The sequence below is a fragment of the Lepidochelys kempii genome, chromosome 21 (genome assembly GCF_965140285.1).
Source record: "Lepidochelys kempii isolate rLepKem1 chromosome 21, rLepKem1.hap1, whole genome shotgun sequence".
Lineage (NCBI taxonomy): Eukaryota > Metazoa > Chordata > Testudines > Cheloniidae > Lepidochelys > Lepidochelys kempii.
The window spans coordinates 5,671,741-5,699,539 of NC_136400.1; the positions used below are offsets into that span (position 1 = coordinate 5,671,741).

The 27,799-nt window shown below is 48.3% G+C and overlaps 1 protein-coding gene across 2 annotated transcripts in view; it reads right to left on the reverse strand.

Moving 5' to 3' along the window:
- MAPKAPK2 (MAPK activated protein kinase 2) overlaps positions 1-27,799 on the reverse strand; it is a 110,966-nt gene that overhangs the window by 29,411 nt on the left and 53,756 nt on the right. Inside the window, exons 2-10 of one of the 2 annotated variants that reach the window (XM_073319763.2) lie at positions 13,697-13,836; positions 10,822-10,886; positions 10,008-10,087; positions 8,045-8,171; positions 7,002-7,077; positions 5,765-5,889; positions 4,234-4,319; positions 4,022-4,102; positions 447-2,747 (exon numbers count right to left, since the gene is read on the reverse strand). In XM_073319763.2, coding sequence (XP_073175864.1) covers positions 2,604-2,747; positions 4,022-4,102; positions 4,234-4,319; positions 5,765-5,889; positions 7,002-7,077; positions 8,045-8,171; positions 10,008-10,087; positions 10,822-10,886; positions 13,697-13,836 — 924 coding nt within the window. In that variant the 3' untranslated portion in view covers positions 447-2,603. The remainder of the gene's footprint in view (positions 1-446; positions 2,748-4,021; positions 4,103-4,233; positions 4,320-5,764; positions 5,890-7,001; positions 7,078-8,044; positions 8,172-10,007; positions 10,088-10,821; positions 10,887-13,696; positions 13,837-27,799) is intronic. The other variant, XM_073319764.2, reaches the window with a different exon arrangement.

Here is a 27,799-nt window from a genome sequence, read left to right on the forward strand (position 1 = left end):
GGGCGCAGCATGATGCAGGAAAAAAATTAATTTTTTTGAACCGGTATATGTTTAGCCACAGTAAATGGCAAATGAAGACACTTTGGCCTGAAACCTGCTCTGAGCTTCACATGGGGTACCGGAGTCCCACTTGCACAGAGCAGTGGCAATGGCCACATCAGGGTTTGATTTGCAGGAAAACCAAGCACCCGCACAGCTCCAACTGAAATCAATGGAGTAAAATCCACCCCTGTGCGAACAGCCAGAGAGCAAGGTCAATGCACACTCCAATCCCACTCAAGTCGTCAAAATAAGTGGTGCATAGGCCCTGTGCCTGGAGAGCTTGAGCCGGAGTCTATGTGTTTTTCCCTGGACTTTACTCAGCTTTGGCTCAGACCCAGGGGGAATCCCACCCAGCATTGTGCTCGGCCCCTCTGTGGGAAAAAATGAAGCCCTGAGTATTGCACCGTGAAGATCACCAGCAGCCAATCTGGAGTAACAGGCCGCTTGCCACTCTACCACACACGCAAGAAGGAGAAGACTGCACGACGCATGAAGTGTCTTTAATCTGAAAGAGGGAAAAGCAGGCCAGAAGGATTAGTATAAGCCAACAGACAAAAATAAAATAAAATAAAATTAAAAAACTTGTCTTTAAAACAAATTCAAATTCCATACAGTGCCTAAAATGTCACCTAAAAACTAAACATTTCCATAAAAAATGTTTTTTGTTTGAACACATTAAAACGCAGTGAAACAATGTGACAAGGGGGCGGGGGGGAGAAAACAGACTAAAGACTTCGGGTAGCTATTCTGCTCCCAGGAGTAGAGACCGGTTGCAAACACCAAACACCACCAGGAGCAGAGAGGTGGCGGGGGTGTAGATGAAGTCAGGGACTGCCTTCCCCTTTGGTAGCATGTGGGCAAACAGGGAGGGGATTCAAGAGGGGAGCTCACCGTGAGCCCGGGGTGCCGGGCAGAGAAGGAAGGGAAGGGGTCAGTGCTCAAATCCCAGCTGAAGCTCTGAACAAGACTGAAGCCCAACTGATCTTTTAGATACATTCCCCATTTCTCCCATCCATGGCTGAGTCAGCTGGATTTCTTGGTGGGAGCTTGACCGGCTTCGTCCCATAGTGGCTTCTTGCCACGGGGGGAAGCAACAGCCAAAGAGTTAAGGAAATGCTGCAGCACTGCAGGCACTGAAATCCACAGCAGTCACCAGCCAGATGGCTCAGAAGCGGGGTAGGAAGTGTCCCATTTGACTCCTGCTTCCCCGATGCGGGGTAACTGTGTTTCCCACATCGAAGTGGGGCAGGAATAGGTTAGTTGGGGTAAGTGAAGGGGCTCGGCCTCCCACAGGCTCAATGGTAAGTGCTGGGGCCCCCTGAGGAGAGAGGGACTTGCAGGGGGGCTCGTCCATGTCTGCTTTCACCTCTGCTGCAAGTTTTGAAGAGGTGCAGCTTGATGCTAAGTGGTAATTCTGGACTGCCGTGTTCAGCACAGCGAGCCAAGAGCACAGGAGCCCAGAGAAAGACAGGGCAGGACCCTGCAAAGGGCTCGGCCCTAACAGCATGAGACAGTCACGAAAACTGGACAATGGGGCATCTCCTTTAGGTGCTTCTGGTCTAATCCCACGAAGGCTGGGGTGGCTGTAGTGAATTTGTTAGAGGCATCGACATCCCTCCCCCACAAAGCCCCCTGAGATTAGAATTGAATTCCAGGCATTTTACAGACCCCACATATTCATCCAGAGAGAACACCCCCGTGCATCCATGTGCTCACATACAAACGACATGCCCCCCAGACGTATACATACACACAGCCCAAACACGCACAATGGTACTTGACAATAACCCTGTGCATGGACCATTAGAGCCAAGGCTTTCTGTTTAGTGGGGATTTGTGCCACGACACCTTTAAAAAGAAATTTTCCAGGCCTGAAAAGGTGCTCCAGATCCACAGGCACACCCAAGACCTCCCCTTCCCGCCCCCCTCTCCCCGGACCACGAGCCCCTGAAGGGAAATTGTTAAGAAAAGGAGCGTGGAAGGGACTAAGTATATTCCTCTCCCTGAGCCTCTTTGCTTCAGCCTGTGTTTACCAGAGGCTCACCTGAGGGGCTAATCCATCAGCACTAGGCAAAAAAGCCAGAAGCCTTCGTCTCTAGCCAGCGCTTCGCACGGGGAACATACTGTCTGGGTTTCAGCTTTACAGTAGTTTTAAAAAATATTTATATATTATATACCCTAAAAAGGTCACCACAGGAATTTCCATGTCTTTGTAAGGAAGAAGGAAAAAAATATTTAACAAAAAAAAAAAAAAAAAAAACCAAATTACCGGAGCTGTTCAACTCTCAGGCCAAAAATAAAGATATGTCTCTCACAGGGGTCATCTCCTCACCTGTGCCAAAAAGGCCACAAACACGGGTGGGGAGCTAAGAAACAATACGTCTGGTATAAATGTCGGAATTCCACGTGTTTGATGAAGTCCGTCTTTGTCCTTTTCTTAAAAAAAAAATATATACATATATATATATATATATATATATATATATACATACATATACATACATATATATATATATATACTATTGCTTTCTCGACGGTCAGGCAGGGCTCAGAGGGGGCCCTCAGTGGGGGAGTGCTGTCGGCTCAGAGGGGTTCGCTTTCTTTCGTCTCTTCATTAGCAAAGGGTTGGAGGAGTCTTCAATTTTCTTTATCTTAATTTGTTCGTAATCTACTCTCATGGTGGCCAAGGCACTCGTCATTTCCTCCTAGAAACACCAAGTAAAATACAGGGCCTGGTTAACAATGGGGGCATCTGACATTAGTGCTAAAACCCATGGGCTTGGGCCCATGCGTGTACCCATGTCCATTGTCCATGCCCACACACACGTGTACCCCTAACCAAGACATTCATAAATCCTAAGGCCAGACAAGACCAGTGTGATCATCTGACTTCCCACATAGCACAAGTCAGAGACTTTCACCCAATGGTTCTATTCATGTCGTTGAACACACACATCATTTTAGAAAGGCATCCCAAGCTTGATTTTAAGTCTAGAGATGTAGAATCCACCACGTCTCTTGGGAAGTTGTTCCAGTGGTTCATTGCCATCACTGTTACAAATCTGTGGTTTGTTTCCCACTTGAATTTGTCTAGCTTCTAATATCCAGCCATTGGCTCTTGTTCACCCTATAATCTAGGTTTTGTTCCTTGGATCAAATGATTTCACACACCACTAAGCATTCCAACTTAGTGGTCTGTGGCTTGGTTGCTAGTGGACAAGTAGCCCTTTCCAACACAACACAGCGCCAGTCGTTCCCCAACCTGATCCCTGTTACTATCCAGCAGCAGTCTAGTGGTCCACAGCAAGTGAATTTAGGTGGTGGCCTTCATGCTCACATCACAGACAGAAACACCTTTATTAGCAGCCTCAGAAGATGCACAGAGGACTGAAGAGGCCACGAAGACAATCATCCACTCGTGCCTCCAGGTCGGGTTGGCAATCCGGCCAAAAAACATGCTACAGTAACAAGACAGTCACTACTAGCGCAGCCAGGGACAAAACCACAACAAGGCTGCTGGCGGGGAAGAGTGAAGAAAAGGCTTTGCATGACCACGAATCAGGAGTTGACAGTTTTTCTATTTTTTACCACGTAGATACAAAATTATTCCAGACCCTTCATTTCACTAATTTCCTATTTCCAGGACTCGAATAGAACTGGGCTCGGCCCTCCCAATACTCTCTTCTCTCCCATGCAGTTTCTGTGTAAGGAAGCGTTCTTTATTAGCGCTCCATTTAGTACAGCCAATCAATGCCCTGATCCGGCAAGTTACTCCGGTGGGGGGGTGAGGAGGGGAAGCAGGGTACAGCTGGCAGGACTGGGGCCAGTGACCTGGCTCCAGTTCCCAAAGGCTCCCTCCCAGCCTTGCCAAGCATAATGTTTATGTCCACCGAAATGAGGCACTTGGAGAGCAGGCTGTACAAGCTGTGCCTGCTGGAACAGAGGTGGGTCAGGGGCAGAAGCAATTCAGAGTTTTTACCTTGACGTCCTCCCACAAGTCTTTCTCTTCTTTCAAGACTCGGCTAGTGTGCAGCGGCGTCTGGGGCACCTGCATTGATTGCTTTAGAGGGGAGGGTAAGAGAGACAAAGGATGAGCCTCCAATAAAATTCCCCGCAGTCCCGTTTCTCAGTTCCAGCTGTTGCCACATTTCTGAGGCTCCATGTCTCGCCTCTAGAAAGCCACGCACTTACCATGATCCAGGGGTGGTTCATGAACTCCGTTATTGTCATGCGCTGGGTCGGATCTGTCTTCAGCAGGTTCCGGATCAACTGTTTAACTGTAGAGGGAGGTAGGGAGGTGTTAATAAAAAGTAGCACTTAGAATATATGTTCTCCCCAAGGGTACGCAAGGCCCTAGCAACCACCAGAACCTCTGCTGGTCTCTTCGGCCTCATCTCCACCAGGGATTTGCCCCAGTTAAAGCCATTGGTGCTGTTGCAGACGGATAGTATCTTGTAATATCCTCGACTAAACCTTATTAAATTAGGGTTAATACCTTTGGAGTCCATTGTTATTAAACAGGGAATTGTGCGAGTGTTATGGAGAATTGTACGTACCTTCTCTAGGAGGAGAGGGATGCTAAAGTAACACCTCTCCTTATCAGCCCCTTGAAGCCACCCCCATGGAGAGGTGCACCTAGACTAGTCCTGACTGGATTCTCAAGGGACCAAAAGACAAAAAGGATTTTTGGATAAATAGCTTCGTTTTAACCAGGCTCAGGGCCTTCCTCCTGATCCAGCAACCAGACAGACCCCCTGGTCAACAGAGGACCCCAATCCTTAGTGAAGAGTAGGAAGGACTGGGCCCACTGAGGGCACATCAGACTGTGTGCTTGTTCTAAACTTGTTCTGAACTTGAAACCATTTGGCTGGGGTGCAGAAGGACTGTTCCTGCCAGAACCCCTGTTTGGATTGGGGTGAACTCTGCTAAGCTTAATAGTAAGTGTGTGGGGGGAGAGGGGGGCGGGAATTGTTTTTAACATGTTTTCCCTGGAACATTTTTACCTTAAGAATAAAAGAGACTTGCATAACAAGAGCCGTGTGGTATTTCCAGCTCTGGGCAGCCTCATTGTTAACCGTCTCTGGAGAGAAAGCAGACAGGTATGCTTGGGCAGCCTATCTCTGGGGGGAATAACATGATGAAGGCAGGGAGCCACATAGCCTGGAAATACCCTAGTCAGAAGGGAGAGAGATGCAGATCTTCTCAAAAGACGTGTTGGCCGAGGAGCCAGGAACTGGAGAGGGGGTGCCCTTGGAGGACCATGGTGGGGGGGGGGGGGGGAGGAGACATTAATGCAGCAGCCATGAATTAACAGGTGCTACCCCTAGTACAGACAGGCAAAGCCACTATTCAAAGGGGCTACATGGCACCAGTGTAAGTCACAGCTTCCCCTGTCTACACTCGGGGTCTACACCAGTGCAACTACACCGCTGGCTCCACAGGGCCAAGTCCCACTCTAGGCAAGGCCTTGTTCTACAACTGGGGATCGCAGACACACACAGGCTGAGCTCTCCCATCGGGCATGATAGCTGCAAGCCTGACACGCCCCAGGAAAGGGAAACCACACTGCCAATATCAGAACCAGTCCCTTGGGATTTCACCGCAGGCGGTCCAGGCACGGCTTCTGCAGGTGCCAGGATACGGACACTTTTAAACAGAGCAATATGTTCGGGCAGCAGGGACACACACGGTCATGGAGCAGACATGCTGCCACAGCTTTTACCTTCTTCGGACACTTCTGACCACTCAGGGTTGGGAAATTCATATTGGCCCATTCGGATCCGTTTTTTCATGCCTGGAGAAATGGCCAGACCATGGTTGGAATAGAAAGGAGGATACCCACATAGCCTAAGCCAAAGAGAGAGAAAGTAATGAAGTGATCTGCAGAGGGGAAATCCTTTACACTGCATTAGTAATTTACTAGATAAAGTTTCCTTGCTTATATTATAATCTGAAGTCAGTTTTAGCTAGCTTGTCCAACAGCATCCTTGCATAGCTGAAGTGGGTTATCCCTACCTCTATGAGAGGGAGACAGCTGTAAAGGATTACACGGGTGACATCTGTCTGCATAACATGATGGAGTGACAGCAAAGGAGGGGCAGGAAGGGAGAGGCAGTTAGGGGACTCTAAGGGTAATGAGATCATTCTAAGAAAGGGGAAATTTTAGGCCTAAAACAAGAAAAACGCACCAGCAGGGAGATCTGTTTGGCTCTGCAATACTTCCGCAAAGGACACGCGGGGACCCCATTGCTTTGCAAATAGGCCGGGCTGAGCAATAGACAGACACTGTACGACAGGGAACAATCCTGCACTGGCTCGGACCAGAGAGACTAGAGGCCAGATTTTTAAAGGTACATCTACACAGCAAACAAACACCCATGGCTGGCACAGCTCAGCTGACTCAGGCTTGCGGGATTTGGGCTACAGGGCTCTAAAACTGCTGTGTAGATGTATGGGCTTGGGCTGAAGCCTGAGCTCTGGGACCCCAAGAGAGGTGAGGGGTGCCTGAGCCCAAACATCTACTCAGCAATTGATAGCCCCGCATCCCAAGCCAGCTGTCCACGTGCCACAGGTCTTTTATTCCAGCGTAGACGTGCGCTACGTGACCCACTAGGTTTGCCCCCATCTTTAATATCCACAATCATTTCACTGCTGCAGAGAGGCATTTGTCCTGGGTAGGACTGGGTCAGTCAGCACACACTGAACAGCAAGGCGGGGCATCCCAGGCTGGTGTCTTTCGGCAGCAGAGGAGGAGGAAGTCAGATGTTCACGACTGCGCCTAGTGCAGCCTTCCCGGCATGCTGCTTGGCCAGACTCAGGGAAAAGGGCATTGTGTGCTTCACCCAGGGAGCGCCATGCAAGCCCGCTCGGGGACAGCTACTGAAAGGGTGGAAGCTGCAGCCCTGGGTTATGCATGAGCAATGCTCATCAGGATGGTACAGGGGAAACTGCTTACTTACAAAATGTACATGATGACGCCCAGGGACCACATGTCACAGGACTTGTCGTACTTCTCCGGGCCCAGCACCTCCGGGGCTGGGGAAAGAAAGAAAAGTTCACAAGGCAGTCAGAGACGTTGTGCAAGGAGGCTATGGGGTTAAACACAGAAGTGACACCTCTGGAGGGAGGAGCTCTAATGCAGGCTGAGACCATGAGTTTGATGGACCAACCACCCCAATCCTGAGCCATTTGACAGTAGACACAGCTTAGCACAGTTGGCAGCGTGCTCCAGAGAGGCCCTACTCCTGGAAAGAACCTAATTATATAAGTCCCTTAGCCATGTTGTGCAGTGGGGAGCCAGGACTAGACTAACAAGGGGTGCTACACATTAGGCAAGAGGGGCATTCACAGAGCTGTGTGGGGCAAGTACAAGGGAGAGTCTCACGTGCCCACACTGAATTGTTTATACAATGCCCTGATGTGTGCTAGGTGCACTGCAGAAAGAGATACACACATGCCCCTGCCCTGCTTACCCCACCTGGCACGGCACTTGGGGTAGCATTTGGAATACACCTGGTTGTAATTGTCACCATCAGCTCTGGAGCAGGGACCACAGAGGAACAGATCTCCAGGGCATGTGCCATCAAACCAGTCCTCTGGGCTGCCCAGCTGAGGAGTTTGGATTTGAACATGGCAGCTGGGATCGGAACCCACAGCCCTTCCAGCTCTGGAGCCCAGATCTAAATTTCAGATCCGAACACCCCAAAGCAATGGTACTGTCTGGATCAGCATTCTGCTTCTCAGGCCCAGCCCTACACCTCGCTACAGCTATAGTTCAAACTGAAGTTATGGGCCTGATGCAGGAATTACTGGGTACAGTTCTCTGTCTTGTGTTATATAGACAGCCAGACTAGACGATCACTGTGGTCCCCTTCTGGCCTTACAGCCTCTGAATCCACAGCTCCTGGCCTTCCTTGCACAAAATAGCAGCAATAACAGGAGATTCTGGATGCCCGCAATCCCCATTCCCTGGAAGGGGGCGAGTCAGCTTCCCATGACTTACCCACATAGTAAGGTGTGTAGCACGGTGTGGCCAGGGAGTTGTGGGTGGTGGTTTCTTTAGCAAAGCCGAAGTCGGTGAGTTTCAGTACAGTGTTGGGCCTTTTTGAGGTGTACAAGAGGTTTTCTGGCTGTGAAAACACAACGAATAAAAAGCAAACTAAGTGCTGGCCAAGTCCTCCGGGCTCCTACCTCCCGCATAGCCAAGGGCAGCATTAGAACAGTGCTAGCATGTCAGAGTCACTGAAAATTTGACCATGAACATATCAATGGGAGCCATATGGTTCTAAGTGAGCCAAAGAGGATTCAATCCACCCCATTGCAGCTCAACTCTTGGCACCTTGCTGACTGATTTTTCCCCCCTAGGGCAAGACCTGATTTGAAACAGCTGAAGTGGGTTCTGTATCAGAGATCCCAGAATCATCCCTTCTCCCCCCACTCGCACCCCTGAGCCTTCCAGATCCTAGCTAGGTCCAGAAGCAGAAGTGTGAAGATATGGCATGGTTAGTGGGACTTCCAGGCCAGTTCTATAAACCCCAACACATAGTAAGGATCTACAACTTCTGAGATTTGTTACAAGCCAGTGAATGAGACCTGGGATATTCTGCAGAGAGCACTGTCTCCCACACCAATTGACACTGAAGAGCTAACAGGAGGGGTGCGGACACTGGCAGTGTGGAATTGTATGATCATTAGGGAAAGGCAAGTCTCACAAAGCCTGAGCCCATCCCTGGCCCCTGGGGCTTGGTACTATTCAGGCAACTTGCACTGATTTTCCCGACACAATTTTAGATCTTCAGTTTTCATGCTTTTGTTGACAGCTCTCTCTCCACCCCCTCCCACACCATAATCTGCTCAACCAGGAAGCTGCGTCTTTCAGGGAACTGCATGCACCTTTGCAACTTGTAAATCTGTTGCCAACTGGGGTGTTTAGCCCCAATATCCTGGGGAATTTCCAATCAAAGTTACTTTATTCTGCCTCTGCAAAATTCCCCGTGGTTTCATTTGGATGTGGGACTCTTCTTCACTTCCTGCTCTGGGCAGCGATGCCATGTGACTGCGGAACAGCTGCTGTGGGGCGGCTGTGTTTCAGAGGTGGATGGAGGGTTTTTGTTTCTGAATGTCACCTGCTCCCCACACTCATCACACCCCAGTATACAAACCTCTTTGGGGATGACAGATGCTATATGAAAATACAAGACCATATGAACAAGGAAGTCTTGCCTGCTTACAAGTGAATTCTAGAACAATTCAGACCTCGCCCTTTAAGAATTCTGCTGCTCTTGCAGAAAGGAAATGCCATTTTTACAAGAACTCATTGTTTCAATGGACATCACCCTGTAGGGCAGGGAAAATGATAAGGGCCAAAGGGCCAGGGCCACACACCAGAGTAGAGGAGACTTCAATTTCAGCCAGTTATCCACTTCCCCCTAAGCCAAACCAGCCACCATCTCATGGTCTCCATTATAGGCTCTGACTGATCTCTGCAGGTAACCTGCAATGAAACCCCAAGGCCAGCCAGAGCTGAAGTGCATTGGCACTTTCCCCAGCTGACCTGGGGAGGCCGTTCCCATAGACATGCACAGAGAGATAGTGCCCAGACCAAAAACCTATGGTCCAAACACCCCCACCCTGGAAGGGTCCAGCTCCTGATCCGAAGTGACATGTCCCCATACTGACGGAGGCACGAGTACAAGAGTACAGCTGTCAGCTCTTGTTTGAAAGGAGCCAACAGGAGCCATGAGCCACACTATTCTTCCTCCCCATCCCGCACTCTCCTGCCTCTCAAAAAGCACGAGTTACTTGAGGCCGGTTAACTTCAGTGGGCCTCTTACATGCAAGCTAGGGAGTGGCTGCAGCACGCCTCTGGATTGTACAATTTTATGTGGGCCAGGGCACAGGGAGTCGAGGAAGCAGAGGGCAAAGACCTTGAAAACATGCTCTAGCATCCGCTAGGCACGCAGTACCTTAACATCCCGGTGCGCTATGTTAATCGAGTGCAAGTACTGGATGGCTTCTCCGATGCTCTTCATTATTTCTGAAGCCTCTAGAGGAGTTAAAGAAAATTTAAAAGTATTTAAAACTCAGCAACTCAAAGTAAAGCCACTCCCCCAGGTGATCCAAGTGCATCTCTGAAGGCAAGAGCTGGAGAGCACCACAGAGAGACCCTCTGAGCGTCAGAAGGCAAAGAAGCACTTGTGCCTGAAGTCTCTCTTTCCGAGCAGGGTTCTTCACATGGGACCTGCCCATAAAGAGAGTAGACCTGCTTCAATCACTCCCAACAAAAGGGATTTGGAGGAGCGCCAGCCACTGGCTTTGACCTGAGACTGTTTAGTAGGCTGTGTCTCAGTATGGCTAACTGAGACCACTGCCTGCCACTTTGGGACATGGGGAGAGGAAGGGAACAGCTCAGCTCTCACACTTAGCTGCAGGGTGGCTGAAGAGTGCCGGAGCACACAAATCTGAGCTTCAGGCAGGATTAGAGCTGGCTGGGAACAATCTTGCCTCACTTCCTAAGGAAAAATTTCAGTGAAAATGGAATTTTTTTTCCTTTCCAACGTTTTTCTGGAGAAAAGAATCAGGTTCTCTTAAAATTGCCCACAATATTTTAGTCAATGTTTGTGTGTGTGTGTGAAAACATTTCTTTAACCAACTCTTCACTTTTCAGTGAAACGTCTGGTTGCAGAAGTTCCAACCAGCTGTAAGGCAACAAGTTTTCATTCAACAGCAACCAACATAAAACAGCCAAGGGGTTAAAAAAGCCACCGGTCCACTCCGTACCCCGTTCCGTGAAGGCCTGGTCTCCCCTATCTTGAATTCGACTGAAGAGCTCCCCACCATCCAAGCTGAAATACAGAAACAAGTGGAGTTAAAGGTGTAGCCGCTACCTCCCCCACCCATCCGGCCTCTCCAGCGGGTCTTCAAGATCCTCACTGATCATTCCAAGCCAAGTGCGGCCAGGAGTCGCTGCACTGAGCTTTGGGAAGAAGCCCCAGTACAAACTGCAGGGAGTGAGAGATCTTGCGACATTTCTGGCTTTGTTCCCAAGTTCAGGGAGATTAACCTCCCTTCCTCCCACCCCTGACTACCAAAAACACCCTGCCTCCAAGTTTGCCTCTTTTGCACACCCTCCATTTCCAGCCCTCTCTCCCCTCTCCAGAAAGCAGACAAGAGAGACTGCAGAGCAGAGGACTCCCTCTGCTGCAGGCAGGCAATGGGCCAGCCGCTGTGGGTTTCCTGGCCACATGAGAACAACCGTACAGCGGCACCTTTACAATAAAGAGAGCAGATTGCTCTGGAAATGCTAGCTGGCCTACTTTTCAGCAACAGCCACTGGAGCTACATTCAACCACACAAGCAAGGAGGCATTGAACTCAGAGTTCCACCCAGCCTGTGTGCTCAGGTCACACCACAGCACAAACTCATATGCCAGTCAGTCACCTGACCAGCTGGGTGACCGGCAGCCGGCAAACTTACTGAGCACAAGGGCAAATGGGACAAAGCCCAGTAGCACCCTGGTGCTCCAAGGGGTTCCGCCCCAGGCAGCTCCCACTGATTTCACAGACCCCAGGCCTCAGACCGGGGGCTTTGGTCTCTCTGAAGAGTTCTGGCTTTTGAAGCCACTAGCCCAAGTTATGCAGAGTCAACGATGCAGCTAAAATAGCTGAATACAAAGCTAACTTCTCCGTATCCATCTGGCTGTTGGAGGAATACAGGACGGACAGTCTTGGCTAAGGACTCAGGAGATCTGGGGTCCGTTCTCAGCTCTACCAGACTCCTTGAGTGACCTTGAGCAAGCCACTTAGCCTTTCTGTGCCCGCGCTCCCCATCTATGGGAAACTACATTTCTGGGCTATTTCAATGGCAAACTCTTTGGGGTAGGGACTGTCTCTTGGTACGTGTCCATACAGCAATGAGCACAGTGGGGCCCAAATCTCAAACAGGCTTCTCAGCACTACCCCGATACAAATAACAAGCACAGTGTCAAGCTATGTGATTGAAGGTACGGAAAAGGAGAGAGAATCTGTGTCAATGCTAAGAGCTTCACAGCCAAGTACTGAGTTACAAACGCCCAGATCTGAATGGAGACACTAACAGACCCAAATCATAGGGATGTATGTTTCGTGTCTGTTTCCTCTTTGGTTACTTTCCATCTTATACAGGGTCCATTCTGGCAGTATCTCAGCCTATTCCAATCCATCACGCTCAGGCTAGCTTTAAAATAGCAGGTGGCTATTAAAACAATGCTTCAACTAGTTTCACATGCGCATTTGGCAGGATTCCTATTGCTCGTCTCCCCACGTGTACAAATGAGCTTCTCTGCCTGCGGACACCCAGGATCTCAGCACGATTGTCAGAAGCATCTTCCCACACAGAGAACTCAGAAGGCTCTTGTGCAACAGATCAGCAGCCAAACCCTGAACTGCTCCTCCATCGCCCCCTCCCCGCCCCCTGACAACCCGTTGGCCTCTGCCAGGGGAGAGGTTTCAGCAAGACAGCTGCATTAAAAATCACAGCTGTGGTTGGGATGTGGTTTCGATACTTTCCCCTTCATTCCTCCCTCCTCGTATCAAATTTCTGAGACTCGCTCAGACGTTTCTGTGAACACCAGCCTGTGTCGCTCCTTGCCAGTGGCGTACCGCCGGCCTGACAGCCACTGCTGCCAACCACCAGCTCAGCCCCACATTTGACAGCCCGCCAGGCACTTCAAAAGCTACCAACACCTTTTTCGTGGCAAAAGCAGGTCCAGTTTACGAAGAACTCTTTGCAGGTGAGACTATGATGGGGTCTGTTACAACAAGAACAAGGACCCACGGACCATACACCTGCTTACCTAGCTCCAGGTTTTCCAAATGACTCCGCAACCAGCAGCTCACACTCCGGCCCCAGTTCTGGGTGCCGAGCACTTGGGAAAACCTTACTACATCTCTCAGTGGCTTTGTTTTTCCCTGATCATAGAAGGCCATTTCCCCCCTACCAACGCCACCTCAGTCATTCCAAGAACTCCCCCTACACACTGAGGTTAGAATTCAAACAGCCCCTTCCCACCTCATCTATAACAATGCTCAAGGGCTAGAATAAAAAACATTGTGCATTTCGATAGCAAATTCTGTTTCAGTTCAAAGATCATGAAGCCTTCTACGAACATTATGGAATATTTTCACACCGTGAGGTGAACAGGTATAAAAAAACCCTATATTACAGATGGGGAAACTGAGGCACAGAGCGGTAAAATGACTTGCATAGAACCACCCGGTGTGTCAGAGCCCAGGAGTTCCTGGCTCTCAGCCACGTACTCTGACCAATAAGCCATGCTGCTTTCAAAATGGTTGAATTCATGTGATGGCAGGGTCAGGGGTAAATCCTATGATTCCAGGGGACACTGCCTTTCCAAAAGGCACATGGCCCGGCCTTCAGATACCAATACTTAGACATGTTGGCGGCCAACCATTCAAGTGCTCAGAACACACATGGTATGAGGCAGTGGGAGCCTGGGCACCAGCTCTTTCTAGATGATCCCCGATATCCTAAGATTCCCCAAGCATTTCCCACAGTTGCCCAGCTCTCTAGAGCGACGGCCTCCCCTGAGAGAAGTGAAGCGGTCAAGTGGGAGGAGGGATTTGGCTCGTTTCTCCTCTCACACAACACCACTTACCACTCCATGACTATAAGCAGGCACTTCTTCCCCTGGTACAGGTTTTCATAGACATCAATGATCTTTACAATGTGGGCACACTGCGATGCCCTCCAGTGGAGTTCGACTTCCCTGCGGGCTTTGGGGCAGTCCTGTAGCATCTGAAAGAAAGAAAGAAAATTCAGTCTTTTCTCTCCCCCCTCCATGCAGCAGAATTTCCAGAATCACCATTTTGTCCAAGACACTTGAACAAAAGGTTCTGGATTCAAAAGGTCTGAGATGTTGCCATTGACACCATGATATTCTGCTCATAAAGCTTTAATGTGATCTCTATTAGACCTCTGCAGATAGATCAGGGAAAGATACAACTAGGGGCATGAAGGACAAAGTAACAGAGACCCATGCATTCTCAGCCATTATTATTCGGTCTGAGGGAACGGCACATGAGTTAAGTCTAGCCCTCTACTATGCCTGGAGCGGACCATATAGACAATCCCAGCCATTTGGTTCCTAGCCAACGCAAAACAAAAGCAACAGCTAGTAGAAGTGTATAGTTGTGTCAACAGCGTTAATTCCTGCTTGAGCGTAACTTGGGAAATAGGAGCCCTTAGATTAATCAGACTTGCGAGTAAAGGCCAAAGGCGTCGATACGAGCAGCAGAAGGCCTGCACTTACTACATATCAACTAGGAAATAAACAACAGCAGCAGCAAAACTCTCAGGGAAAGCCAGACCCTGTCTGAGGGGTTATTTAATTTTTATTTGGGATAGACACTGCAACCGTTCACACCCAACAAAGGCAGACGACAGTGTTTCCCCGGTACGTTCTGCTTTCTCTCCCAACACTTAGCTTTAAAGTCAGGGCCAGAAGTGTCACATCTCAGCCCAGCACTGGGACCCATCGCAGGATGAGTGCTACTGGACCCTTGGGTTCCACATCAGAGTGTGCTCCCCACCCCCCACACTTTGGCAGAGGGATGCTCAATGCTCCCTTCAATGACCCCACACATGCAAGGGGGGAGGGATAGCTCAGTGGTTTGAGCATTGGCCTGCTAAACCCAGGCTTGTGAGTTCAATCCTTGAGGGGGCCATTTAGGGATGGGGCAAAAATTGGGGATTGGTCCTGCTTTGAGCAGGGGGTGGGACTAGATGACCTCCTGAGGTCCCTTCCCACCCTGATATTCTATGATTCTATGATGAGGGGAAGGAGGTTTGCTTGCGCACAGTATGCAACCCCCTCCCCCGTCCTTTTGGAGGCAGAGGAAGCTAGCCGCAGACTAAGGTTGGCCAGAAAAAAAAACAACACTCCCATAACATCAGCACCTGGCATATTATCGGTGTTTACAATCTGCCCATGCGTTGGACTGATGGGCCTTTGGAGCCCATCCCCTCTGTGCAGCACATGCTGCCTAAAAGGAGTCCAGCAGGGAGCAGCTGTTCCCATTTTCTGGTCGATGGTGCCATCTAGTGGCAAAAAGTGGCTGCATAAAAATTCTTGCCATTCTGTGGACCTGAACTACACACAAGAACATGCAGAGGAGCTGTTCATCACATCACTCCCAGCGGCTTGAGCTTTGTATTGGCCAAAGAAATCAATCTACATTATGAAAAGGAGGACTTGTGGCACCTTAGAGACTAACCAATTTATCTGAGCATAAGCTTTCGCGAGCTACAGCTCACTTCATCGGAATGCATCCAATGAAGTGAGCTGTAGCTCACGAAAGCTCATGCTCAGATAAATTGGTTAGTCTCTAAGGTGCCACAAGTCCTCCTTTTCTTTTTGCAGATACAGACTAACACGGCTGCTACTCTGAAACTAATCTACATTATAAACATCTGCAAAATCCTCTTGACTTTTTTTTTAAAATCACACTTTGCACTTATGCAGTGCCTTTCCCTGGAGGACCTCAAAGAGCCATACAAACCAGAGCAAGCTACGGCTATGTCTACACTACTGTGGTCAGTGCACCTACGCTACACAACTCTAGCTATGTGAATAACGTAAGTAGACGTACCTTAGGTCGAGTTACCACAGGGTCTACACCGCAGGGGGTCGACGGGAGAAAATCTCCCGTCGACTTACCTTACTCTTCTCATCGGGGTAGAGTACAGGGGTCGACCGGAGAGCGATCTGCAGTCGATTTGGCAGGTCTTTAGTAGAGCAGCTAAATCGACAGCCGGTGGATCGATCTCAGAGCATCCCTGCTGTAGTGTAGACCTGCCCTCAAGCCTCCTCATGCTCCTTTGAGGTATGCCATGATCATCATCCCAATCTTACAAATGGGGAAACTGAGGCATGGATAAGGAAAGTGATTTTCCCAAGATCGCACAGTAGATTAGTGATACATGGGGGATGGTTTACACTTCTGACCTCATGAAACAGGTTTTTCTGCTGGGCTTATTCAGTCCATTGGATCCAAATTAGAGCAATGTTACAGACAAATCAACAGTAAAGGCCAATTAACAGATACTGAATCCATCAGCTACACCACTAAACACCTTAAAGAGGGTACAGGGAGAGGGTCAGAGGAGAGTATTACTACTCAAAGACTTGAAAGGTCATCATGGATTGGTCCATTTAGGATCTTGCTGAGTTGCACGAGTCTGGTTTCCTTAATTACATCAATTTACCCAATAATTGCTCTTAATAAAATAGCTCTCTGGAGCACATTAACTAACTTCCTCATCCAATTACTGTTATTGGAGCACTGGCTATTGAATGACATTGGCTAAAAGTTGCCTTTCGTGCATTTATGAGGCTGGACCTAGAGTGGTTGAGGGGAACTATGCTTTTGGTACGTAGGAAATTGCGCTGGCATTCACTGAAATCAAAGGCAAAATGCTCCATCAGTTCAGTGGCAGAAGTATCAGGCCTCTACATAATAATTAGAGCTGGTTAGAAACAGCAAAAAATGCTAGTGTGAATTTGAATTATTTTTATTGCTTTTTCAAAGTTTCAAAAATACGGCAACAAAATATTTTGATCTCTGAGGCTGGTTTAAAAAAAAAAAAAAAAAAAACCACACACACACGCCAGTAATGAAAGTTTACATCTCAACATTTTCCAAGGGGTTTGTTCTAGTCAAAAATTAAATTTTCCAGTTCCCATGGGACCTTTGAGGATCTGGGCCTATGCACTCAGTGCTACTGCTGATGTTTCCTGGCTTAGAGGGACACAGGCAGGTTAACCATACTTTTAAAAAACAAGCTTATTTATCTATATAACTAGCATCACCTCAGATTATTAGCAGAACAGGGCATAAGACCAAAGCTGCTTTGAGCAGTTATGCCCAGTAACTATTACAGCCTGCTACATTGTCACAGCTAAGTGGGAGGTAGCACGTTCCACTGGACTGGGAGTCAGGAAACCTGGGGCAGATCCCTTTGAGAGATGCAATGACATGTACCATCATCTAGTGGAAGTGATAAACACCTGGGCTTTAGGGGTGCAAATGCTGCCGAGGAATGGCAGAAAGAATGAAAAGTTTGGAAGGGGAGGGAAGGATTTAATTCTAATTTGCTGAAGACATTTTCTATTGCAATTACAGAGGGGAAGTTTGAGAGGGTCCATTTAGCTGCTGTGGATCCCTTTAAAAATTGCTAGGCTGGATGTGGAACATTAAATCTCCACAATTAAGAGCCCTGGGATATCCCATCTGGGTGCTATGGACTCCTGAAACACACAGAATTAACGTTGGCTGGGGAACACGCACAGCATGACCTCAGACCGGAGCACCACACAAAGCCCATTAGCGACAAATCCCCCAGAGAGTCTAAAAAACCCATCCCATGCATGGGGAAGACAAAATAAACAAGCTCTAAAGAACAGTTTCTCAGCTTTTCCAGCAGGAGTCAACAGCTCTTTAAGGAGTCCCCTGACTTCCACAAAGGCTGCTCACAGCTCTCGGGAGCAGGAAAGATTTGCTCGTCTGCCAGAGTCTATTAATTACCACGTTTGTCAGCACAAACAGCCAGCCTTAAATACTGTATGTGCAGCAGACTCCTAAATACAAGACAACAAATGTGTCTTACACAAAGCCACATACCCTCCCTCCCTGCCTCCAGCAGCTACCTCAAGGCTCGTTGCTGCATGCCTGCTGTTAAGTCGGCTGGATATTTGTCTCGCTGATTCTGCATCCAGGCTCTTGTTGGGGTCTGCGTTTCAGTTTAATGGCAAAGCTAAGCACCAGGGCTGGGCAGCCCAGGTGGAGAGGTATCTACCCATCCTTTCCTAGGACACTCACCATATTTGGGCACTCAAACGCCTACCTCAGCTGCGCTCAGATTTACACGCTGCCTGTCTAAATTTTATCGCCTTCGGCAGCACATGGCCTCAGATCGAGAATAAAGGCACAAGCTTCAGGCAAACAGTGGTTTGGAAAGGCACACACCAGAACATCAATGGTGTATTGGCGTGTGCTTAGGTGTGTAGCAACAAGCCAGACTATATTACACCCTTAAGGGAAAAGGCTCCCTGTGGGGGATAGAACAAGGGAGTTCCAGCTCCCAACCGCCTGCTCTAACTACTAGGTGACACTGCCACCTACCTCTCTAGTTACAAGCCAAAAGTTTTCAGTTCAACGTTCTGCACAGAAGCAGGCTAGAAAAGCTTCCAAGAAACCCAAGCTGCAACTGGCAACTCCGTGTCAGCAAACGGCATGACAGCTCCTGGAAAGAATGCAGCACCAAGCCACAGCCTTCCCAGATACGGCCAGCCACCGTGTATACACACACTCAGCACAGAGCTAGGGGCCCCAGCTGAGGCCAGGCACATTCCACAGGCTGTCAAACCGGCATTCCAGGCTCAAAGACAGTCCACACCAAGGGGGAAGGGAGAAGAGGAGGAAACAAAAGGAAAAGACACTAGCCTAGACTGGCTATTAGACAGAAGGGTCTGATGCATTCCTGGCTCAGAGGCCAGGGAGCAACTAAGAAAACAAAAGAATCACTGAGGATTTCCCAGGCACAGTCAGGGAGCAGACAAATGTCACCCTCCTATGGACAAATCCTCACGGATGTCACAGGGTAGGAATCCTGAAGACCTATGGAGAGCGAGATCCTGGTTATGAGTTTTCAAATCATCTTACAGAGTTCTAGAACAGGAATAAGATTCTCCATTAGCTGTGACAGGACATTTCCTCAAGAGGCAATTATTGTTTTTCTACTGTACAGAGAGAGAAGGCAGCAACCCTTGGGCATGTAAACAAATGTGCTTTGGTTTTGTTTTTAACCTCTCTCTCTCTCACCCACACCCCATATTTGCATGTGCCCTGATAGGTGAATGGGGCCACTCTACAAATATTTGCTGGCATAGCTACGTCAGACAGGGGTGGGCAGAGGTGTGATCCCTGACTGACAGAGCTGTGCCAGCAAAAACCCCTACTGTAAATGCAGTTACACCGGCCAAACTCTCATTTTGCCTCTGTGGTTTATTTCACGGATGGAGAGAGAGGGGAGGGGTATGTGGAACAAGCTATCCTGCTGAAAGCACCATTTGGCCAGTATAAATGGAGTCCTTGCTAGGCATGCTTTGCCAGGGTAACATACCAGTCTCCAGTGTTTCAGGTTAGACAGACATCTGTCAGGGATGGCCTAGAATAGATAACACTTAGTCCTGCCTTGAGTGCAGGGGACTGGGTTAGAGGACCTCTCAAGGTCCCTTCCAGTCCTACACTTGTACAATTCTAAGAGGTGTGGGTTTTACACCCCCTGACTGATGTGTACATGCCAGTATAAGTTTTAAATACAGACCAAGCCCAAGAGACCATCTCTGCCCCACTTTGGATTTCATCAGCGTGGGTACTATCTGGAATTGTTTCTAGCCCGGAAATAAAATCATATTGCACCGCAGGGCCAATTCACAAGCCCCTTAGCACAGAAGCCTGCTGGGCTATAGAAAGGATACCCCATTTTTGCGATAAGCTCACCTTATCCTTGTAGGGCACTAGTCCAAATAACATTAAAAAAAAATTGAAACAAAGTTCACAGCTGCTCTTTCTATATGCCAGGCTGCCTCTAATTCATTCATGGAGTGTGTAAAAACATCACGCATGCCGGAGGATTTTAGCAGCAACTGGCACCAATAAAGTTTGCTGTCTCTAGGAATCAGAACACAGGAACGCTCCCCAAAGCATCTCAAGCCTGTGCTGAGCAGATCTCACTTTAAAGAACAGAAATGCACTCCAGCATGTGCTACTTTCTGAAATTAAATTTAGAGGATTTTTGGTAGGGATTGGGGGAAAACCTCTGCCCATCCCCCTCCTCACCTTGTTCTCCCACGCCATCAGAAAAGAAGTGTGCCCTTGCTGACAATCCATATGTATATCTTAACCAAATTCATGGTCGCTGATGACATCATGGCCACAAGCAAGTTCAGAACACTGATCCCCTTTCTCGAGTCAAAGGAAAGTCTTTGCTAGCATTAAAGGACCCATGCCAGCGTTCACTTCAACTGCTCTGGTTCCAACCAGCAGAGGGTGAGAGACACCAGGCAAAACAGCTGTTCTGACAGTTTTTTGGCACCAGCCAAACTGGAAATTCAGAGCAGAGCTCTGGGAGGGGTGCAGGTCGCCCCGGTCAATTCTCATCAGTGGGGTAGTGAGCCCACCCCAATGACACGATACACACAGCTCTGGTATTTGTCCATTTCCTCTCTCTCTCACACGCTCTCTACCAACCCCCTTTATTGAGAAGAAAATCTCCCACACAGCACAGCCGGACTGGACTGGAAAGAGCATGAGATTTCCCCTGTGGGTGACCTGGTACCCTGGAGATATTGGGCTGGCTTGGGAACCTCCAGTTCTCACGTCACCACTGTCGGTTTCCCACAAGCACTCCGATGCTGCAACAAAACCCAACTGGCACCTAACAAGCCCTAAGTGACAGGAGGGCAGATGCTGTTTTCTTTGCTCTCGTTTCTCTGAGGAGGCAGCCATGACATTTTAAAATACACAGAATTTAAGGGGGCAGTAGCCCACCCCAAAAAACCGTCATCACTTCCACCCCTCCCCCTTGGGTGCGCTCGCTCGGTGTGCTGCTGAGACCGATAAAAGAACAGGAAGCACCAACACTATAAAAAGCAAGGAAATAACAGAGTCATGAGAGACAAGAGGAAGTCATTGCTGAAGCTCCTTTCAGTGTCTGAAATAGATCGGTCCCCACCACCCACCCAACCAAGCCTGTGACCTTTGAAGATGGAGTTGCCCCGTTGCTATTAATGACTTACAGCGCAGAGCTGATCTTACCCTCCCCCCCGGCGCACAAGCACGTGAAAACAGTGGGCCTGCGTACTTGCAATAGGGGTATTACAACTGGAGAGGCGCTAAAGAGGATTTGGGTTTTTAAGTTGCCTGGCTCACTGACGGGGTGGGGAGGTGTTCAATTGTGTTGTAGGTACTTGGGATTTTTTTTTGGTGAAGTTTTGTCAAGTGCACCCTGAGCCTATGGTTTGTCTCACATCTAAACACACACACACACACACACACAGAGGTGGCCGACTATATCTCACGGTATATTTCACAGGGGCTCACACAAATTCATTTCATTCAATGCAGTTGCCTCGGGGGCAGAACGTGCCAGCCACTGAGTATCAGTGCAGTGCAGGGGGTGAGGACAGAAGTGAAGCAGAATATTGTAGGACACTGGAAACACAAGGGGAATTTAAAGAGGCAAAATGAAACTTGGAATTTAGGCCAGATACAGCGTTTTAACAACCCTACGTTTGCAAAAAGGATCTACCATGAGCCTAAGCAGTCAGAGCTTAGAGCACAGCACTTGTATTCCCCTCTACGGTACAGCAAGGGCACCACCAATCAGGATGCTGCCCCTCCTGCCCCCCCGCCTGTCCCCGCTTGGGTGGAGACACACATCTCTCGGTCTTCTGACCCGGGTATTCCCAAGCTGAACAGTTCCCTGCCTTCACTGTGTTGTTCCCAGCAAAAGACATTTTGCGTCCGCAGACCTGCTTTGCTTCTCACCTCAGATGGCACATAGTGTCACTGTACGAGGAAGCAATGAGACAACATTGGTCAGCATGGCGGGCTGTGGTCTCAGTAGCCTAACCATAGCCAAGTTTGTGTTTTCTCTTGCAGGCATCACAGCAAAGGAGAAATTTAAGGGGAGATTTGAAGGACAATGAAGTCGTTTTGCAGATGTTTGCAGGGGAGCTCCTGGCAAGTATGAGGAGCAGCCCAGAAGACAGACAAAGATACATGCGACACATGAGAGAGGGGGAATAGCAAGGGAACCTCCCTTTGAATTCTTCCAATAGTTTATTTCAATAAAAATCCGTCTCTTCTGACATTTTAAGAAACTACTATTTGCAGGACCCACAGTTAGACAGTGTGCTGTCTGTTGCAATATTGCCATTGTGAGAGATGCTTCAAAAAATAATCTGGGCAAGATCACAGCACAATACAGAAGCTGTGACTTTTAAAAATAAGCTCTGTTCTTTACAGCTGTTCCCAAAAAGCCTGGTGGAGCGGCAGGAAAAGAAGAATCATCTGCAATTGCCCGCTAGAAAAGTTGGACAGCAGGAAATAATTTCATGTTAGTCTGATTATAACAAACCGCGGAGGGTATAAATAGATCTATCCTTTTAAAGCAGCTCAGTGTATTACTAATGAAATCAGAGCTGTGGCCCGTATAACCTGCACAGGTACAGCAAGACCACAGTGACATTTGCCTTTGTAAAAAGAATATCCAGACACCCACACAGGCAAGTAAACAGCTGCTCCGTGTCTTTCAAAACATCCTATCTGCAATTCAACTAAATAAATACTCAGGCCCTTCCTGTTTCCCTGGGGAATGGGGAGCAGTCCATTTCGGGATGGGAGAGGAGAGGAGCATGATTAACCCTTGATAAAATAAATTTGTTCCATTTCAGGAGGTTTTTCTGACAGCAGAATGAAGGTCAAGCTGGGCCACAGCAGTGAGATGTTTAACAAAGGCCAGATTTAATCAAGTTTCTTTCATATGTAGGCTTTTATTGCTGGGGAATATGCCAGGCAGAGTGCAGGAGCCTTGAAAGAAAAGGGAACAGCTCTGGTTCTGAGATTCAGGACATACAGAGGTCTTGTCAATGCAGAAGCCAGGCAAAAATCACTCCATGGCATCTGGCCTTGAGGCAGAAAGATCTCAAAACTTAGAGTTGTCCCTAATTCCCAAGTGGAAACACCTGGAGAGTAGGAGTATTTGGCAGGCCAGGGAAGGTCAGATTGAGCAGCTGGAAATGGGGGCGGAAGAAAAACAGGAGAGAGAGAGATCAAGGAGGGATACTTATATTACATGTACACTCACACCGCATCTGTGTTGCAAAGGGCTACAGTCACCTTTGACCAGCTGCATAGACCAGGGATATAAACCCATTCTGGGAGAGGGCTGAATTCTATTTTTAACTATGGTCCGGGGTTAAAGCTTCAGTCTCCATACTCCTCCCAACCCACAGTGATTCTCGGCTGGTGCCAGTAGGAGGTTTGCACAGAGCTCATGGGGAACTCCTTTGTTTAGTAAATGAACTTGGTGAGTATCATCGCTTGTTCAGTACCTTATTGCTGCCTTCAGCTTCACTCAGTGCAGAAATACGCTCACCTTCAGGACAATCACAATTTCTGCCCTTGGGTTCTCCTTCTTCCACCCCCATCCCCATTTCTGTTTCCCTTCCTCTTCTCTCTGCATTTCCTTCCCTACAGTAATTCTCAATTCCCCCCACTCACAGGTTTCATCCCCACCCATTCCTCCAAATAGTTCATGCTGACTTTTCAAGTGTCTTTAGGCTACAGAGTCCACACCCCAAAGAGACTGATGACAGACCAGGGGAGTTAACACCTCTCAGCATCCTTGTTTCAGGCCATGTGCAGATTCTGGTAGACCACCCTGCATTGGTTACATTTGGAGGCTTCTCTCTGCAACCACAAGGTTACTTTAAAAAAAGGAAAACTAAGATTCTAAATATTCGTGTGGGCCACATGACTACGTCAGGCAGGCCATGGGTTTGACAATTCTTGAGGTAAGCACAGCACTGCCAAGATGCACCTATCTTTGGAATGGGCGGGGGGGGGGGGGGGGGCGCCAGGGAAACACGGCAGCACGCAACGTAACAGTAAGGAAAAGGGAGGGAAATTTTGGCCAGTGACAGGGATAATGCCCCCCTTGCATCCCACATACACCCTCTCTTGGGAGGCAGCGTCTCCTCTCCATCCTCCTTCCCTGTGCTCCCAACAGTGAGAGCCATCACCATCAGAACCACGAGCCCCCAGCCAGTGCCCCACTTGTATGCACCTCAAGCGGAGCACCCAGCATTAGACCTCCCCTCTCCAGCCCACTTTCAAGCATGAGAGAGTCTAACACAGTTAGCATTTACATCGTCCTTCAGAATCAGCTCCGCCTTTCAACACTTCGGGAGCGTGGGGGTAAAGAGACAGCAGGGGACTCATTCCCTCCTTACCCCTCTGGCTATAACTGGACCCAGAAAGGGCAGGAAACTTGCTAATGAGTTTCAGTGCTGTTATCATTCCTATTCTTAGTGTCACGTCTCATGCCTCTTCCCCGGGCCACTTATCCCAGTGCATTCTGAATGTGCACGTCAGGTGACGAATAGCAAACCCAGGCAGAGAGCTTCCATTAGTCTCCAGGCTGCCATCTGAGCACACTCAAACCCACCAGTAAGAATTCTGATGAAACCGAGGAAAGATCTCATGCAGTGACACTCAGATCTCAGTTTCAGAGTAGCAGCCGTGTTAGTCTGTGTCCGCAAAAAGGAAAGGAGGACTTGTGGCACCTTAGAGACTAACCAATTTATATGAGCATAAGCTTGTAGTGATAATCAAAGTGGGCCATTTCCAGCAGTGGACAAGACTATCTGAGGAAGGGGGGGAGGGAGGGAGGGAAGGGGTGGAGGGAGAGGAGAGAGAAAGAGGGTAATAAACCTCAGTGGTTCAGCTGCCAGATTAACGATCGACATTATCCAAAAGAGCCTCAGTAATGTGAACTCATGGTTTCATTTACCATTGACATATATCTCTCACAGCAAAATGACTGATCAAGTATTCTACAATGGGTTAATAACCTTGTAAAAGCATCCTGATTGGTTAATAACTAACTCACACATTGTCTTAATATCAGGTGCTGCAAAGAGCCACAGGAGACATATTAAAGACCCACTTGCAGCTCTCAAGCCTCAGTCTGAATATCACTGCTCTGGTAGGTAAGGCACTGGACTAGGAGTCAGGAGATAGAATCATAGAATATCAGGGTTGGAAGGGACCTCAGGAGGTCATCTAGTCCAACCCCCTGCTCAAAGCAGGACCAATCCCCAATTAAATCATCCCAGCCAGGGCTTTGTCAAGCCTGACCTTAAAAACTTCTGAGGAAGGAGATTCTACCACCTCCCTAGGTAACGCATTCCAGTGTTTCACCACCCTCCTAGTGAAAAAGTTTTTCCTAATATCCAACCTAAACCTCCCCCACTGCAACTTGAGACCATTACTCCTTGTTCTGTCCTCTTCTACCACTGAGAATAGTCTAGAACCATCCTCTCTGGAACCACTTCTCAGGTAGTTGAAAGCAGCTATCAAATCCCCCCTCATTCTTCTCTTCTGAAGACTAAACAATCCCAGCTCCCTCAGCCTCTCCTCATAACTCATGTGTTCCAGACCCCTAATCATTTTTGTTGCCCTTTGCTGGACTCTCTCCAATTTATCCACATCCTTCTTGTCGTGTGGGGCCCAAAACTGGACACAGTACTCCAGATGAGGTCTCACCAATGTTGAATAGAGGGGAACGATCACGTCCCTCGATCTGCTCGCTATGCCCCTACTTATACATCCCAAAATGCCATTGGCCTTCTTGGCAACAAGGGCACACTGCTGACTCATATCCAGCTTCTCATCCACTGTCATCCCTAGGTCCTTTTCCGCAGAACTGCTGCCGAGCCATTCGGTCCCTAGTCTGTAGCTGTGCATTGGGTTCTTCCGTCCTAAGTGCAGGGCCCTGCACTTATCCTTATTGAACGTCATCAGATTTCTTTTGGCCCAATCCTCCAATTTGTCTAGGTCCCTCTGTATCCTATCCCTGCCCTCCAGCGTATTTACCACTCCTCCTAGTTTAGTATCATCCGCAAATTTGCTGAGAGTGCAATCCACACCATCCTCCAGATCATTTATGAAGATATTGAACAAAACCGGCCCCAGGACCGACCCCTGGGGCACTCCACTTGACACCAGCTGCCAACTAGACATGGAGCCATTGATCACTACCCATTGAGCCCGACAATCTAGCCAACTTTCTACCCACCTTATAGTGCATTCATCCAGCCCATACTTCTTTAACTTGCTGACAAGAATACTGTGGGAGACCGTGTCAAAAGCTTTGCTGAAGTCAAGAAACAACACATCCACTGCTTTCCCTTCATCCACAGAAACAGTAATCTCATCATAGAAGGCGATTAGATTAGTCAGGCATGACCTTCCCTTGGTGAATCCATGCTGACTGTTCCTGATCACTTTCCTCTCGTGTAAGTGCTTCAGGATTGATTCTTTGAGGACCTGCTCCATGATTTTTCTGGGGACTGAGGTGAGGCTGACTGGCCTGTAGTTCCCAGGATCCTCCTTCTTCCCTTTTTTAAAGATTGGCACTACATTAGCCTTTTTCCAGTCATCTGGGACTTCCCCCGTTCTCCACGAGTTTTCAAAGATAATGGCCAATCTGGGTTCAGCTCCCAGAGATGGTTCAGTCCCCAGAGATGGCCTACTGTGTGACCATGGGCAATTCACTTCCCCTCTCTGTGCCCCTCTTTGACCCTCTTATCTATTTATACTGTAAGATCTTCAGGGAATGGACCGTCTCACCAGGTCCGTACACGGCCCCTAGCACAACAGGGCCCCGATCTCAGCTGGGGCCTCAGATTCTACTAGAATGCAAAGATAAATTAATAATAGATCGTGAGGATAGGGGGATGGGAGAAGAGGAGAGAAGCATGATATGCCATTGCCCCACTCTCCTTTTACCAGTGGTGTGTGTTTTACAGCCTGGGTAAAGGGAAAAAGACAGAGCAAGTGTAACACCCAGGGATGGAGAGACATAAAAGCATTTCTGTCTTTGTTCTACATTGGCGGGTAGGGGTGCAACCCAAGTGCAGAAAGGAAGGGTAGTCTTGTAGTTAAAGTACATCTTATTGTAAAGTCCTGTGGCATTTAAGCGGATGAAGCCAGTGGGTTTCTATGGAGATTACGCTGCAAACCTATAGGATTTGAGCAAGAATTAGATCCCTTCTATTTTTAGTTATTTTACAAAATTCTACAGAGCGGATCCAATGATTAGTTTCCATCGGATGTTTCAACAACCTTTTAGAATGCAAGGTGGGTGAGGTAATATTTTTTATTGGACCAACTTCTGCAGGTGAAAGAGATGAGCTTTTGAGCTTACAGGTCTGAAGAAGAGCTCTGGGTAGCTCAAAAGCTTGTCTCTTTCACCAACAAAAGCTGCTCCAATAAAAGATATTCCCTAACCCACCTTGTCTCTCCAATATCCTGGGAGCAACATGGTTACAATGACACTGCAAAGAAGCCTGTAGATATGTTACATTCTACAGGATGATTTTTCCATAAGAGGCAGGGCTGGGAGTCAGGAGATCTGGGTGTGATGGGTTGGACTCTTTGGGAAGTCACTTGATGTGCTGAGATACCACTGAGTCTACCTGTTCTGCCAGCATGGGCCCCCTTTAGCGGTCTTGCTAAGCCAGACTCTTAAAACCTTAACTAACTCACTCACTCACACACCTCTCTGGGAATACTCGGTTTAAGGGACTTGCTCCAGCACTCAGATGTCCACCTCCCTTGGAGTGCAGATCCAAAGATGTATTATATTGACCTCTTCCCTCAATGTGGAAGAGGGTATGCACAAATTCCCAACCCCTGCAGTTAAAAATCACATAAACTGGGTTATATTATAAACCAGAAATAAATGTATTAACTATAACAGGTTTATTTTAAGTAGTGAAGGAGGTAGCAGACAGAACAAGGCAGATTACTAAGAAAATAAAACACAGCATGCAAACTAAGCTTAATACACTAAAGAAACTGGTTACGTGTGAGTTCTCAACCTAAATGTGGTTCTAAATCTTCTTCAC